This window comes from Astatotilapia calliptera, chromosome 22, assembly GCF_900246225.1.
Source record: "Astatotilapia calliptera chromosome 22, fAstCal1.2, whole genome shotgun sequence".
Lineage (NCBI taxonomy): Eukaryota > Metazoa > Chordata > Actinopteri > Cichliformes > Cichlidae > Astatotilapia > Astatotilapia calliptera.
This window is the reverse complement of record NC_039322.1, coordinates 4,857,271-4,874,622: the sequence shown is the minus strand read 5'-3', so window position 1 is coordinate 4,874,622 and position 17,352 is coordinate 4,857,271. Positions and strand designations below refer to the sequence as shown.

Genomic DNA, 17,352 nt, shown 5'->3' with positions numbered 1-17,352 from the left:
CCACAATAACAACACTGGTCCGGCCGGGTTGAGTCAAACGATGATTTTAATGATCACACGCGTGGGAGATGGACACCGTACGCAGACAGCATCAGATCTCAAAATGGTGGAGCATTGATCAAACTCTTATAGCCTCTAGTGGCCCCCACCTTATCATAAAAGCCTAAACATTCACATGCTTTCTCTCACACGGCGCCTAAGCTACGACCTTGGCTCCCTGTTTATCTGCTCCTGCTGAGATGGGGCAGAAAACTCCAGTATGTTCTGTTCTCTTCTAATCAGACAAATAAGGCGATGACTTTCTGCGAACAGTATTTCTTATAACTCAGCAGTATAATGCATCATAAAACAATATCATTCATTCACAATAAATCAGCAGTCTAATATAATGCAAATCAGTTTAACAAATGCAATAGTTACCACCTTCTTCTAATAGTTGGGTTGCGGTCACGTGGTTCTGATGACGTGCGGAGGCAGCGCGATTTTTGAGTGGAGGGCGGAAGTAAACATGGAGGACACTGTGGAGAGTCAGGAGAGCAGCTATTGTGCAACTTTAGACCCCGTTTCTCGGGAGAGATATAAACAGATAGTTAAAAAATATATCGGACGTGATCCGTATTCTTTGAAAATGTCCGAATACACCACAGAAGTAAAGGATTTGCCTACTATCGAGGCTGTGGATATCACCAACTACTTGGTCCTCCAGACTTCTTACTATACTAGGCAGCAAATGAAAGCTTTCAAGAGTCTGGAGGCGTACAATTTTTTTGTCAGCGGGTGGGTCCACAACCTTGGAACAAAACGTCTCCGTGATGGATACAGTTTGGTGTTTGCAAGGGTGAGTGTTTGTTCTTATATTGCTTTATCTTAAACACGCTAACAGTTAGCGGTAGCGGCTTTAACGTCAACAAACATGCCACATCCTTAGGACTTCGTTAGAGTTGTTTGTTTCAAGGTAAACCATTCTCAGCGGTCTAACGAGACACCTCTGAAGACTTGGGTAATTGCAAAGGAGGATGGAGAAGTGATTGCAGCTCATTGCAATTGTATGGCAGGGTTAGTAGCCTAATTAAGTAGGATGTTATTGCAATGAGAACACACACACACACACACACACACACACACACACACACACACACACACACACACACACACACACACATATACGCATAGGGCACTGCTAGCATTTTGCAGGTGTACTTCAGTAGTAGTGGGGAGAGAGTGTTTTCTTTTAGCTAAGAATTCATCAGCTAAGAATTTGTGTGATTGCCTTAGATCCCTCATGACACTCAGATGCATTTTTCAGATAGAGGGTAGAACTATTCAGTCATGTCATCACCTAGATAATGATTTCTCTATAGGCTGTTGAGAAAGAGTTAATGAATAAACATGTTACTTCAAATAAAGTGCCATTGCACATTAGTATTAGTAAGCTATGCATCATCAAAATGTACTGTAAATATTGCATTTCATGTTAAAAAGATTATGTGCTCTATTTCCAGACTATCAGAATCATGCTCGCACGTTGGAGCTGTTCTTTTTGCAGTTGAAGCTGGGGTGAAAATGAGAGCGTCATGCACATCAGAGCAGTGCAAGTGGCTGATGCCATCTCATGTTAAAAAGGTAAGCCAAAAAGCAAAATGTAGGATAAAGAATGTTATATTGGGACTTCATGTGACAGTAGGATAAAATATCTTCCCCTATACTGCTACCTTGTCGTGGTGGGGAAGCTTGAGTGCCTCAATGACCCTGTAGGCTATACCGTCGGGGGCTTCAAGCTCCTGGTAGATCTAATCAAGCCGGGCAGGTTGCAGGTGAGGGGTCAGACAAAAGGCAGTACTTTAATAAATGAAGAGTTCTATTCCAAAACGCTATAACAGCATTTAAAAGCCATTTCCTTTTTCATGACTAACATAACCATGACTGCAGAACCGTATACTGTATATCACACCCTTCTCATGCATGCCTCAACACCCTAGCACTTGTTTTCTGTGCACACACACACCTGACTGCAGCACTTTATATATTCACATTTCTCATGCATTCCTCAATACTCACAACTCCTCACACCACATTTTCATCAACATGGAACTGCTTACTTTCCACTCCTTTTATACCCAGCACATGGCACCTCCATCCCCACCCAACATACACACACACACTTCACTGCCAACCAACCACTATACCCAGCCTAAAACACACATACTCACTCCACTGCCATCACTGTTCAATTTCGAATATTTTTGGAAACGAATATATAGCGTTTTGGAAAAGAGCTTTTTAAATTTTAATGATCTTCTTTGGCTTAATTTTTCCAGATTCCTGCTTGCCCAGTAACTCTGATTGACTTCTCTTCAGCAAAGTCAAAAAAACGAAAGCTTGAGTGTTCCATTGATGGCTGCACAAGTACACAAAAGGTTGGGAAATCACTTCCATGCCCAAGAGTGCAGAGAGATTCAGAGACATACTGTAGGTTTTTTGAGAGTTTAAGCAAAAACTGTCCAAGGAGTGCAGCACTGATGTCTAGGGAACCTTACCACAAAGAATTTGTCCCCCAGTCTAGCATGCTTCCTAAAACTGTGCCTGAGTACAGAACACCAGAGACACTGCAGCTCCCCCCCAAAGACCTTGAAGAGCTATGCCTGGACTTCCAGCTTGAAGAGCTCACCCTGTCCCAAGTCCAGGCTGTAGAGAGGGCGACTCGAAGTCAGAGTGCAAGCAGTATTTGGTTTAGGCAAAGAGCTGGACGCGTAACTGCCTCTAAGCTGAAACAAGTTCTTAAGACCAACCCCCAGCAACCATCAAAGAGCTTGATCAAGGCCATATGCTATCCAGAGGCATATAGGTTCACCACAGCTGCTACAAGGTATTTAGGGTTTGATGTAGGGTAAGGCAGAGTTAAGATTTGGGGTATGAAACTGTCCATAACTGTAACTAAAAAAGTGTTATGAAGATGGAGGTTAGTTATAGGCTTATACGGCTAGGGTTATACAGGGTAAGAACTAAGTATAGTTTAGGGTAATGGCATATTGTATAATACATCACTTTACTGTTTTACACATCCAATACTAAGTAATAATTTCCTTTTCATGTTTGGCATGTGTACTGTTTATAGTTATGGATGCAAACATGAAGCACAAGCCAGAGGAGCATATGAGAAGCTTATGAGCCAGGAGCATGCAGGCTTCTCATGTATGGACAGCGGTCTCTGGCTGAACCCCAAGTGGCCATACATGGGGTCCTCCCCTGATGGGATAGTCACTTGTGACTGTCATGGAACTGGCATCTGCGAGATTAAGGTATTGACTCTGTTGTAGTCAAGGCCATAGGTGTGACATCTTTCCATAAGAATCAGTGAACTGAGTAAAAATGCAGGAAATACCTTTTCTAATTTCTAATCTATTGTTCAATTAAGATAAGATGAGGCTTTATTGTCTGTGTCAAATAGACATTTGTTTTGGGCAATGAGAGATTATGATAACACAGACCACACCCATCATCTTTGCTTTTTCACTGTTTCATCAGATAAATCTTGATTGTTGTTCTCATCACTGTGATTTTAGTGCCCACACTCTCAGAAAGATGCGGTCAACCTGCGCATGCGTGCTGGGGAGAAGGGCTTCTGCCTCATCAGTGACGGGGATAATGTCACACTGGACCCAACTCATGACTACTATTACCAAATTCAGGCACAGCTTCACATTGCAAATGCAGAGTACTGTGACTTTGTTGTGTGGAACCGCAATGACATATTTGTTGAAAGGATTTTGCCTGACCTTGAGTTTTGGGATGATGCGATTCCTAAAGTTGAGTGTTTTTTTAGAAACAGTATACTCCCAGAAATACTGGGACAGCAAGTTACAAACATACATGTGTAATGTGATAAAAGGACGACAACATAATGACATTTTGAATATTGTTATGACCTGATGGTAGTCATTATGAGTTCTGGCTATTGTATTTGCTCTGACGTAGCATTAGAGCACAAATTGTCATTTAATTTTATTGTACATTTAATTGTGTCATTTAAGTGTTGTGTAACACTACACAATGATTAAATGCTATTGAGGCAGCATAATAATACATTGGTGGTTTATTTACAAGATTAGACTTTTAAACAAATAAACAAAATAGATTGCAATCCATCTCACAGTATAATACTGTACAAACTGCCAGCACAATATGACAGTTGGAGAAAAATATTTCATTTGAAAACATTTACAGACTAATCAGGAGTCAGGACTTAGGTACTACTATTACTCTACCCTGTTCTACTTATCACCAGAGCCAAGCAGCAGATACTGGACACTACTCTTCCTCTCCACCCCCTTCTGTGAGCCGTGACAGTGACAAGACATTTAATTTTTTTTAACTGATTGATTACCACCCACCCCCCTTACTCCAGTGGGACAACAGACTCGGAGAGATTTGATAAGGCACAACAAATTACCCCAATCTTGTCGATCAATGCATGTGTCTCACCTGGCTTTGTGGACATGTTCTCTATTGGCATAGCCCTGCTCTGCAGAATTTGATATTTCCTCCTGACTAAACCTATGACTCGCTCAACATGGATACGCAAATTGGCTATTTTCCTTGTCTCTGCCACTTCATAGGCTGACAGCTGTTTTCTCCCTTTAGTGAATGCCGGTGTCTGTAGTGAAGCACAGTAAAACCCCACATTATCGCCAATATTGAACCCACGATCTGCAAGGACAATATCTCCAGGTAACAAGTTCTTTAGGAGGCCACTCTCTATTGTGATCTGCTTATCGCTAACTCTCCCTCCCCAGGCAGAAGATATGTAAGTGACGTAGCCTTGGGGGGCAACACCAATCAAAAATTTTACAGTGTGATGGTGCTTGTAGTTGGACCAAGTTTGAGCTTGTGCAAGAAGATTAGATGGTCTCTCAATAAAGACTTCAAAGCAATCAACAATCACAGCCACTTTACATCCAAATGCCTGTCTGAAACTCAGTGGCATCGTAGCTTGAAGAACATGTCGCTCTGGCCACTCAATTAGGAACTCTAACCTTTTATGAAGTATGTCAATTACTTTATGCCAAACTCTAGAAGCAGTGGACAGAGAAATATTGAACCTGAAAGCTAAATCTTTCAGGGGCAGATTTAGTCTCAGCCTCAGCAAAACTAGTATGAATTGTTCAAATTTGGACAACAAAGACATAGGTCCCGAGGTGATATAGGGCTCGCACAGTTCAAAAATCTGAATTAAAACTAAGAAGTTGGGGAGCCCTGTGTAGAACTTTGTCTTGTCTTCATTTTTTTCAAAAGCCTCCTGGCTGAACTGTGTGTCCAGAGCCTTGCTCCGAAGATCAACCAGCTCTGCTGTGTTCTGTCTCAAAACATCATCCATCTTCTCGATGTCATCCATCGTCAGCTCTGTCTGGCATCCAGCATCCGCACAGCCTGCAATATAACAGTGGGGGAGCATAATCAGCATAATAGAGGCAACCTCAATTTTTACTCATTTTCACTGTAGGAGTTTTTTAGTGGGCTATTAGAATCTGGTGTAATGTGTTTAATTCACTATGTTAATTTAATGTAATTATTTTTTTTAATCAACAAAAAAACATGTTGCGTCTAAACAAAAAATATATTTATATGTTTCTCACCACAGAAACCTTACATTACGGATATCTTTACTTATCTGTGAAAGGAGACTGTCTGGAATCTGGCAATATAAGAACCATAGCAGTGTACAAAAACCTGTGGTGTGTGCCTGACGGTAATAAGTGCCACTTTTTCTTTTTTTCTGAATAAAATGGTATGGATTTACTCTGTGATTAAAAAAATCACAAACATGTAATATGTAACTTGGACCATAATCATTACAGATAATGGCATCTTTTTCTCTTTGACATGATTCTTGTTTGTTTTACATCTCAGCACAATATCTTACCTGGATAAGTGAATGTCTCATTCACACTGAAGTCTTCTGGTTGTGGATTCTCAGCTGGAAGCTGCAGTTCGGGGTTCTCCACTGTCACTAGGCTCAAATCCGGGCTCTCAGCCGTCTGTTGCATATCCAAAATCGCCTCTGCACATCGATGCTGTTCTGCCTTAAGCTTCATTCTTTTCTCTCGTTTGAGAACTGATTCCGATCTGGGTTTTCGTTCGTAGCCGAGATTGACCGTCGGAGCCCAGTCCTCCGACTCTTCGTCATCCAAAGCACTTGGGCAGCCTATAGTCCCAATCAAGTCAATATTAGACTACTAACTTAAAAGCACTAAGTAAACGAGAATTTAACGACAACCTAATGCTAATAAGTTCGTTTGCAAACATAACATTACCTCTGACGAAGTGGTCGCTGCAGACACGGGCATTGGCAGACTCTGCTCCTCCCGACTGTAAACGTAAATTTAAAATCCATTTTTTCCTACGTTTTTCGGTTAGAATTTTCCATTTTTCTCCTCTTCGTTGGGCTATTTTTGGTACCCTAAAATACCGTTTATCAGTTTCTCTGGTCGACCTACTGGAGCATCCGTAAACACAACAGGACATAGGCATTTTGCGTACTGTCTGTCTGTGATTTTGCGCTTATCTTTTTCACTTCCGACCGCCAGTCAAATTTCGCGCTTTACGTCGACGTCACGTCTACGTCAAATGAAACCTAGCTATTCAGGAGAACAATGCAAACTAAAACTACATAATAATTCACAATCTTTAATTAGGGGTATAACATGGCATAAAATAATATTATAATCTCACACTCCCCCTGATGAGCTCTTTAGAATAAAGAGCTCACCTACACCCTGTAATCCAGTGTGGCCGGGTTCATTTCTTCTCACTCCTGAGGCCCTTTGTCCCCCTGTTGGGCGAACCATATGTGAGATGACCTCTGTGTTTGCGCAGTTCAGATGCAAGAAAAACTATTATTACAACAGTAGCCGGTACAGATGACACCTCCATCACTCCCCAGTTCTTCCACAGCTTTATTTTGGTGCTACCTTATACCCTTCAGACGTACTCAGACTAGAACCTCTGTCCGAGAAGCTTTTAGCCTTTATTTTATTGCTGCAGCTACCAGTGTCTTCCAGTTGGGTGATCCTCTGCTCTTCTTTCTTCAACCTCAGGGTTTAGACAACCCTTTAGTCGTTGCACAGATCAGGGGATTATTCTGCCCCGATTTCTAACAACGATCTGTGTATCCTCGGGTCCTGTGTGTCCTGTGTATCCCCCAGAAAAAGGAACAGGAACGTGTCCCCCTTTTGCCTAAGAGCCTCTTGAACCTCGTTGGTCTGGTGTTCCTGGATTTCCGCCAACCCCTTCATGGTTATTGCTGTGTTTATGGGATCCATCCTTTGAGGTGACTAATCGGAGCCCAAACGCCATGACACTTGAACCCAGTTGGTGTCTTGGCAGTCACTGTGTCTGTCTCTGCTGCGAGGGATCCCCGTATATCTGTGACCTCGTCTGGTGTCTGTTCCTTTCTCTTTAAGAGACAGAAAACCAAAACACCTCTCTGCCTAGCTCCAGTCCATAGATCAGCCAAACATCGCGTTGACTGTAGCTTTTAACCCTTATTAACTTGAGCACAACTCTATAATGAGCAACAAACTGCAATATGTATAAAAATGATCATGGTTACACCTGCAATGAAAGATCATATGACCATTCTGACACCTGTAAATAGAAGATTAACCTGAGGTTATAACAATCACCGTAATACAAATGTTAATGTAATGTCAAAAGCTTCAATAAATGATCAATGCAATGCTTGTTATATGATTCTGATGCAATAATAATGCTGATGCTAAAATAACAGTAAAACACCCCCTTTTTATCCCGTTTATAAACTTGACACATAAACGTTTATAAATGCCTCTTTTACTTTTATTTCCCCCTGTTTTCCCCTCACTGACCACAGCAGGGGAATCTATGTCTTGATTCAGCCATGAATCCAGCTCACCTGATTCATCACTGAGCCCCACCGTCACTGGCAGCTGATAGTGTGGCACTGCATATTCTTCCCTTGATGTCTCTATTTTCTATCTGTTAATTAGAGTGCTTAAACATGAAGTAGACTACGTCCACAACAAGTCAATACAGCTGTAAATGTGGCCAATTATCAATCTATTACCAATCAATAACAAAAAATAGATTTTATTAATGTTTTGTTTCCTTTACAATATTATACTTTAAAGTATAATATTGTAAAGGAAACAAAACATTAATCAAAAAATTGTTGAAAAACAAATTACAACATTGTATAAAAATTACAATCATCAACTCAAATACTTGGTTCTAATTGAACAGAAATTTCTATGAACTTGTAAGAACTAGGGATGGGTATCGGTGTCGACATAAACGGTAGTAACCAGACCGAAAAGCAGCGCACATTTCGGTGCTTTATTTCGGTGCTTTTTTTTCCTGAGCTGTGATACACTTCTAGCCAATCATTTTACGTTTCCGAGGATAGTAGGCGGGGCCAGGTACGTACGTTCTGTTAGAGCAGAGCTACAGATTAAAAATGTCCAACGCGAAGCGGTCAAAAGTCTGGCTGTACTTCACAGCAAAATATGCAAACTCAGCAGCCTGCAACAAGTGCTTTAAGCTGATACTGTGATACTGTCAAAGGAGGTAACACCAAGAATCCGATGAAACACCTGGCGACGCATAGCGTTTTTTTTAAAAGCCGAGAAATGCGCCGTATTTGATAGCTTGCTGCGAGACCTCACACCGTGCACGTCGGGTGGGTTGCCAGTTATCGGACCCGGAGCAACATCCCCCAAAAACCCGAAGAATAGAGTCCTGGCCCCTAGCCCTGCCAGTGTAGCAGAAATGATGACGGATGATGACGCAGCAGCAGCCGTTCTTCTCTGCGTGAGTAGCTTAATGTTATTAGTGTGTAATTTACGTTGAGTAGGCTAAACACGTTATTACATTAAAGCAGGTAAGGTGAACTAGCAAACATCATCATAGCTACATGCGGCTGTCTTCTTGTTTGATGGCAGATACTCCCTTCACCCTGGCCAAAAAGGCTAAAATGACCAAAGAAAAAGTGGTAAACAGCTAAACATGAGAGGTTTTTGGACAAAGTTTGTGTTTATTCCATTGTTTAAGCACTGCTTCCAGCCAAGAGTGATACCATATATGCCACATAGCTGCAGAAAAGGCTAACATTGTTATCTTTTTACATAAAAAAACCAGCTGAACATGAGAGGTTTTTGGACAAAGTTTGTGTTCTCCATTCTTTAAGCACCGATTCGAGCACCGTTTAAGCACCGGCACCGTTTCAAAAGTACCGATTTGGCACCGGTATCGGATAAAACCTAAACGATACCCATCCCTAGTAAGAACTGTGTAGGACATGAATCAGTCTGTGTCAGATCCTGAATTTGAAATTTCCGCTGAAGTGACGGGTAAGAGACAAGTGGAACCAAGATCTAGGCCATTTGCTTTTTGAAGTTTGCAAAGACTGCTAAATTTTGCCAGTGGTAGTTCACTCTTTGCAACATAGTACGCTGTTCTAAACAGATTTTTCAGGTTTATTTTTAGTATGTTATTTGCAATTGGTGTTTGTTCTGGGAAAGATATTGCAGACTGAGCAATAATGCATTTCTTGCATTTCTCATGGGTTCTAATGGGGGCCTTTCTTAAAATGACTGGTCCCAGTAACAAAGGCGCTTGTCGACTCAGAAATCGAGAGAAAACCAACAACACACCCGGCAGAACATTATGTTATTTACAAGGGTGCACATAAGTGGTCCGCATGTGTGCATTCGCTGTCAAAATAAAAGACGCGCACCAGATAAGAAGTCAAGGTCAAGGTCAACCTGATCCAGCTCCGTCAGCCATGTCTCGGAAAAAGCCATTACAGAGCTGTCCCTGAAGTCTTTCTGGAACCTGACGTTTCCCTGGAGTTCATCCAGCTTGTTCCTAAGAGACTGAACATTTCCAAGGATAACAGACGGCAGGGGAAACCGACTGACCTGTTGTCTCCTCATGCGCAATTTAACACCTCCACGTCTCCCTCTTTTCCTCTTCCTCTTCTCACTCGTTCTGTTAAAATCTTTATGTATAAAATCCGGCATACATGAGGTGAGGTCCTACCGTCATACGGTAAGTTAAGTTGTAACAGTTCGTCGCGGGAATAAACAATCCTCAGCTGACTCACGGCCTCGCCCACCTCATTGGAAACAAGCCAGCACAGTAGAAATCCAACCACAATGAAGAAGAAAGAATCCATGACGTTCTCACTATTGTGGAGCGTGTGTCAGTTTGTAAGAAACTGTCACTTCTTTCAACCAAAACACATGCCAGCAATAGAACCGAAAAGAAATGATAAAAACTTAAAAACTTAGGATGCCAAGCTCTCACTCACTGCCGGTCGCTGCGTGCGCATGCGCCCTCTTGCGGTGTTCTGACATTTGTTTGGAGGTGGAGGAACACCAAAGTAATTGCTTAAAGGAGCTTCTTCGACATTTTTAAGAGTTTTAAACAAATGTCTGTCCTCCTCCAGAAAATCTTATGTATGCAAACATAAGATTGTTGCAACTTCATATCTTGTGCGCGTTTTTTTTTTTTTTTTTTTTTGACAGCGAATGCGCACCTGCGGACCACTTATGTGCAGCCCCGGTTATATAGCTCGTCATATTGCAGCCACAGAAATTCTTTTGTCCAAGAAACCATAAAGCTGCACTTTCTTTTTGCCTTATAGTCTGATTTGTCCTAACTTTTCCGTTTTGTGGTAAGCTTTTCTTTGGCTGTCACTTCTTCACCCTGACCTGTCTTATTTGACTCAGCAGAACTAAAATATATATCCTGCTGCTTTTACACACATAACGGTCAGCGATTCTCTGTGCGATCAACCTCTCATATGTTTAAGCTTGCTGCGGGAGATTTCACTTGTCATGTTTGCATAGTAAGCTAACGATTGATAAGACGATGTCAGAGGAATTGGGGCGCAAATTATCATCACTCACCAATCAGTACTGTCGCTCTCTATACACAGTTCGCACGATTGCAAAGTGAAAGCAAAAAACAAGCGCAAATTCAAACGCGATTTCAATATGTCACATATTGACAGTGGCTCACCGATGCCAATGACATAATTACCCAGCTACATTTCCGAAAGAATGCAAAAGCATTGACATATATTTTTCCTTCCTACAATAGCCCGACGGGCAGGGCAGAGATAGATTTTGCAAGCCCTGTATCTGATTGAGGAATCACTCAACTTTAGAAAAGAGAGTTTATTACAGAGAAATGGCTCTTTCCAAAATAAAAGCTATACTATACGCTTCTTCTGGGCTATATTCTCAGCAGCATATTGTAGCGGGTCAGGGCTGTTCGGGGTTCTGTTTGTACAGTTATGTTTTGTTTATGTTGCCATAGTGACGGGTGACGCCCTCTCGCCGCGACGGTGTGTCCTTCCGGGGTCAGAGGGCGCCCTGTGTGTTGTTGTTGTTGTTGCTGTGCGGTTGCCGCGGTGAGCAGTTAGCTAGCGGCAGTGTTCTTCTGCAGATGTCAATAAACGGCTGTGCTCCCTGGCTAGCTCACGGGAAGCAAGACCAAACGACACCTCCGTCTCCTTGTTGTCTGAGCTCGCCACATTGGTGTCAGAAGTGGGATGATGGTGGCACCCCATGTTCTGACCCGAGTGACTTTTCCCCTGCCGGTCGTGACCGGCCGGTGCGCCAAAAGAAGGCACCTGGACATTTGCAAAGTGAAAGCAAAAAACAAGCGCAAATTCAAACGCGATTTCAACATGTCACATATTGACAGTGGCTCACAATGACATAATTACCCAGCTACATTTCCGAAAGAATGCAAAAGCATTGACATATATTTTTCCTTCCTACAATAGCCCGACGGGCAGGGCAGAGATAGATTTTGGTAGCCCGACTGGAAAAATCGCTAGCCCCGGGACGTCGGGCTAGCGATTTTGCAAGCCCTGCAGAGCCAGATCATCTCGAAATATACATACAACAAGCCAAACCACACCTTGGTCACACCAACCCTTTTCCGCCCTGAAGATGTCCAACGCCATCTTAGTCTGGACCAGGGTTTTAATAGTTTTGCAATTTTCATTAGTTTTTTATTTTTATTTAGTTTCGACTTCAGATTTTCAATTTTCTGTCAGTTGTAATTAGTTTTTACCAATTGTTTGCTAGTTTAGTTTAGATTTTATTTTTTTTTGAAAATCCTTAGTTTCAGTTTAGTTTTGATTAGTTTCAGTTATAGGTTTAGTTGTGTTTGCAAATATTAAGTGTAACAAAATCCCAGTTTCATCATATCAGTCATGCTCTTCTGCTTATCCTTGGGTGTTGAGACTATTAACTATTAACTCTTTCAGCACCGGGTGTTCGTAATTTTGGTTCAAGTTAATTGGTAAACTTTTTGAAGGCAACTGACTCACACAGTTATGTAGATGTCCCCGTCCTGTTGTCTCCGGATGCATCACGCTGCCTTGTCTGGGGTTAGCTTCTGTTTTCTGGGGGTGAGGGTTGAGTGTGCTCCCGTACCTTCTCAAGGTAAGCTAGGTTAGCCTTCTGGTGTGAACTTTTCAAGTGCACTTTTGTGGGATTTTTTCCCTTTAGAAATGTCCCTCATTTGCCCCTCAATTTGTCTCTTTCCACTACAAGACACTTGCTTTAAGCAAAGCACAGTCATATTCAAAGTAATCCCAAATTGGACTCTGGCGCTTTCTCCCGACTTTTCCTGACATGATTCTGCGCGTGGACGGAGCAGCAACACAGACGACTCGACTAACGTACTGGCCACCTGCTGACTCAGGCTACGTTCACACTGCAGGCAAAAGCGCATCAAATCGGATTTTTTTGACCCTATGCGACCCATATCCGATCATGGTATGACAGTGTGAACGGCACAAATCCGATATTTTCAAATCCGATCTGGGTCACTTTCGTATGTGGTCCTGAATCCGATACATATCCGATGTTTCAGAAAGCGACTGCTGTGTGAACGGTCAAGTCGCATTAAATCCGTCTTTTACGTCACTGACACAAGACAGACGCCAATTATCAGCACCGGAGAAGCGCCCGATAAGACATCGCGAACGCTTCCTGGCCACCCGGTGAAACTGCTGGGAAGACAACGTTGGAGAAACGTGAACATTTTATTTGTACTGCATAATCTGCAGATTCTGACAGAAATCTGCAACTATCCTTTGAAGCACCGCTCCTCTCTAAAACAGCAATAAGGATAATTATTAGGTTATCTACATTATTATGTAAATAACAAAATAACTTAAAGCAAAAATTGGGAAACGTGAAGTCCGAAGTCTTTATATTAAGGGCCATCAGTCAAACAATATTGTTTGCTCTGTGTCTAAACAGAGCGCGTTGTGTGACATCTTCTTTTGCACATGCGGGCCGCTTTGAGCGTTCACACTAGAGCTCGTTTGCTGTCGCATTTTATTTGTAGTGTGAACGAGCAGACAAAAAATTCGGATTTGATCAAAAAATCGGAATTGAGCATTAAGACCTGCAGTGTGAACGTAGCCATAATGAGACAGCAAGCAAAAATCTGGAAACTAAACTTCATTTTCACCCTTGACTATCCGGTTGTTCAGTGATGACGCGACGAATCCTACTTCCGGGTCTAAAGTGGTCTGCGTTTAATATGGCTTTTGTGTTGTTAACATGTTTAATGTTATGTGTTTTCTTCTATTTGATCTCAAGAAGCTCCTAAAAACAATCAGTGATCCCTGTTGACCTCCCTCGGCTTTTATTACCACTAATCATTTATTTAAGCTCAGTTTTTAAAACCTTAGGATGTAACTACAGCCCAGCACATGCAGCAGTATATGAATGACTAACCTCGTATTGTGGATGGATTATCTCAGTTGTTCTCCTGGCTGAAGTTTGGTCCTTTTACAGCATCCTGCCATGCGATTACATTTGTTTCTGACCACCGAGAACCCTCACGTTAACTTTTATCGAGTGGAAAAAAAAGTTAGCTTGTTTATATTATGCTAACATGCTGTGTCGCTAGCGGTCACGTAGCACATCATTATATACCAGCTATCCCAACTTCAGTAACCCTACAAACGTCACTGCTGTTTAGTTTTCTGTCTTCATTTATGCTGGAAGTGATAGCAGAGCTGTACGTTTTAATTTGTTTCCAAAACCCCGCAGTCAGGACATGCTATATTGTATTTAGATAGAAGCTAGCGAGCTAACTCCCTGCTAACTTCTAACTCCGTTAAATGTCATAAATTCCGTTTTCATGGATGCCTGGATGTTAAACTCAATTGTTACACCTAGTAGAGCAGAACGCTGATCATTTTATTAAAGATGAAAGACTTTAGACAGTTTTTCAACTCTCAGTAATGCCATAGTGATAGTTTGATATATGGACCTGCAGCGGAGTTTAGACCCAGACACGGCTAGTGACATCAGACTGAACAACCGGATTGCACTTTTTTTCCGCTTCACTCAGCATGCGAGCCTTGTGCTTTACGCTGGGCAGAGGGGGGAGGGGCGGTAGCAGTAGCACAGGAACAGAGCGGGAAGAAGAGAGAGAGACAGAAAGAGAGCCAGGGACAACAACCTCACATTAGAAAGGTATAGTAATCATCCACAACTATTTTTAGTTGCAGATGATAAAGGATTCAGAAAGTTTATTCATGCAGGTCCATATGACAGAGAATATGCATCTTCTTTTTGTTTTCATATTTTAATTTATATTTAATTGTGTTGTGGTTTGCAGTGTTTTGTGTTGTTTCACTTTAAATTTGTAAAAGGAAAAAGCTGAAAATTTAAATAGTTAAAAGTTGAAATGTGAATAGTTGATTTTTGTATTATATGATTTATTTATTACATTTTATGTGGAGTGAATAAATAAAAGTATATTTACGGTGGCCCCTACAGACAAAGCACATACAAACTTGAAATCACGTACGAACCCTGAAGCACGTACAAACTCCAAAACACGTACAAACTCCAAAGCATGTAAAAACTCAAAACACGTACAAAAGACAACAGAAGTGCTCCAGGATGCTAGGGGCAGTGTTGAACTTTTGTTACCTAGTGGCTACACAAGCCTGCAAGCACCGGATTTGGTGTGTGGTAATAACAGGTAAATGAACATTTTTTTTTAAATTATTTGACTATATATGAATGCTTGTGTATAAATACACAAACAATACACATATGCGTTCATGCTTTCAATTGTGTAATTTAAGTGATCTAGGTAGCTCTGTTTTGGAAGTTCAGTTCATGCTAGAAATATGTTTTGGAGTTTGTATGTGCTTTTTGGAGTTTGTACGTATTTTGTCTCTAGGGGCCACTGCATATATTTATATATAAACATATATAAATAAAACCACTTTTTTTTTTACATTAGTAACTCCTTTTGTGCATAATTTTATATTATTGTTAATAATAAATTAATTAAAGCAACAAAACAACCTGAAGAGCCGGTTCGAAGCTGAAAGAGCCGGCTCTTTTTAGTGAGCCGAACCAAAAGAGCCGGAAATCCCATCACTATGGGATATCCAAGATGGAGTGGTCAAACCACTGTTAACCAAAAAAAATACGGTGGCAGCAATCACTGACGGAGAGACAGTGGCAAAAATTACTTTGTTTGAGGAATTCTCATCCAAAGTAAAACAGGACATGTCCTACATGATGAGGGGACATGAGCTGAGGGGCCAAGCTCCCCCTTATCTCATCAATATCACTGCGAGGACACAGTTCTTTAAAGCTCCTGCCCTTGCAGTCACAGAGGCCCTCATCATAAAGGCGGAGGAGCTGCTTAATCCACCTTCCCCAGCAACACCACTAAAGATGAGCCCAACATCTGGAGAGCTCATGACAGTGGAAGGGGAGGTTGTGGAGGTAAATATTTGTGGTTCCACCAGAATTGATATTGCTTCAGGTTTTCAAAGAAACCATTACTTTTTTGTCTTTAAAAGTAAAAATAATAATTTTATTGTTCTTGTCAAACAAACACAAAATTGTGAGAACAAGATCAACCACTATTATTTTGTAAATGGTTGTAGATTTATCATTAACAGCAATAATAAAATAATAGATGTAGTAAGTCAAGAAAGTAGCACCTAGATGTACACACACAGATTTATGCAATCACTATAACTGACATTATATTTTAATTGAATTTTCAGTGTCCGGCAGTGAGGACAGTTTGCTCAGGCAAACAACTGGTGCCAATAGGCACTCTCCAGCTAAAACAGGTAATGGTGCAACTAAAGTGTAATATTGAAAATGGTGAAAATAGGCATATTTGAGATTTCCATTAGTTAATGAATAAATGTTTCATTCTGTCATTTTTGTGATTTCAGGATGGACATACCATGACTGTCTCCTTGTGGAGGGAGGCGTCAATTGTTGACGTTCGTGTGGGAGATCAGGTAAAGATCTCCCATGTGAAAGTGCACCGCTCCGCCTATGGAGTACAGCTCCAGTCAACTTCCCATACAAAGACTGAGGTATGAAGAAGCCATATGTTTGTACCAACATGTAATAGCAATGTCATTTGCCAAAATGTTTAGAATTATAGGTGGTCCAAAAGATTGACTCTGTTCATCTGGACGTAGCATTTTCAAGTGGGAGAAATGTTTCATCACTCATCCAAGTGACTTCTTCAGTCTCAGCGGACTGCAGGTTTCTGTGGTCTTTGATCAGTGCCCGTGACAATTTGTATATTACTGACCAATTAACTGACCTCCCAGCCTATTGCTTCTTCAGTGGGCTAGTTTCAGTCATTATGCAATGTACTGTTTAAAAGATTGGGTAAAACAGACTGAAGAAGTCACCTGGATGAGTGACAAAACATTTCTCCCACTTGAAAATGCTACGTCCAGATGAACAGAATCATCCTTTTGGGATTTACTTACATGGATCATTGAGCATGCATCAAGACGTGATTACCATATTAAATATATGCTTTTTGTGTATTGACAGACAAAGGAAAATGAACGTACTCAAGTAACTGTAGTTGGTGTGGACACTGCAGAGCAGTGCAGTGCACTGCAGTCCACCCAGCTGCAAGTTCTCCTTCTAACTGGAGAAACCCTCTTCATTGAAGAGGAGATGTGGAAGCCCTACGAGGAGGAGTTTGAGAAGCACAGGATCACTTTTACTGTAAAAATCAAAGGAAAACAAATAGTACACATAAAAAAACCCAGAATAAATATAAATATAGTTCATTTGTTTTGTTTGTATTTTTTAAAATGTTCAAGTTTGAAAAATGATATATTGTTTTTATTTATATTTTATTTATATATGTTTATAATTTTTTATTACATGTTGCTATGTTCATTCATTTAAACAATATTTAAAAGTTATAGTTTCAACTGCATTCTTATGCTAAGTGTTTTTTAATCTGATAAAATCTAATAAA

General features: G+C 41.1%; 2 protein-coding genes across 3 annotated transcripts; one reads left to right on the top strand and one right to left on the bottom strand.

Moving 5' to 3' along the window:
- Nucleotides 1–438: 438 nt before the first annotated feature.
- On the top strand, nucleotides 439–4,018 carry LOC113015173 (uncharacterized). Of its 2 annotated transcripts, XM_026157112.1 has the most exons (6): nucleotides 439–838; nucleotides 956–1,056; nucleotides 1,503–1,623; nucleotides 2,319–2,866; nucleotides 3,116–3,299; nucleotides 3,564–4,018. In XM_026157112.1, the coding sequence occupies exons 1-6, from the start codon at nucleotides 461–463 to the stop codon at nucleotides 3,876–3,878; spliced, it is 1,647 nt and encodes a 548-aa protein (XP_026012897.1). In that variant the 5' UTR covers nucleotides 439–460; the 3' UTR covers nucleotides 3,879–4,018. The 2 variants fall into 2 exon arrangements, with proteins under 2 accessions (XP_026012897.1, XP_026012898.1); XM_026157113.1 differs by lacking the exon at nucleotides 956–1,056.
- Nucleotides 4,019–4,075: 57 nt separating this feature from the next.
- On the bottom strand, nucleotides 4,076–6,634 carry LOC113015174 (uncharacterized). The gene is made up of 3 exons (XM_026157114.1): nucleotides 6,312–6,634; nucleotides 5,921–6,202; nucleotides 4,076–5,427 (listed from the first exon to the last, which is right to left on the bottom strand). Exons 1-3 carry the CDS (start codon nucleotides 6,526–6,528, stop codon nucleotides 4,397–4,399), a joined length of 1,530 nt encoding a protein of 509 aa, XP_026012899.1. The 5' UTR covers nucleotides 6,529–6,634; the 3' UTR covers nucleotides 4,076–4,396.
- Nucleotides 6,635–17,352: the final 10,718 nt, after the last annotated feature.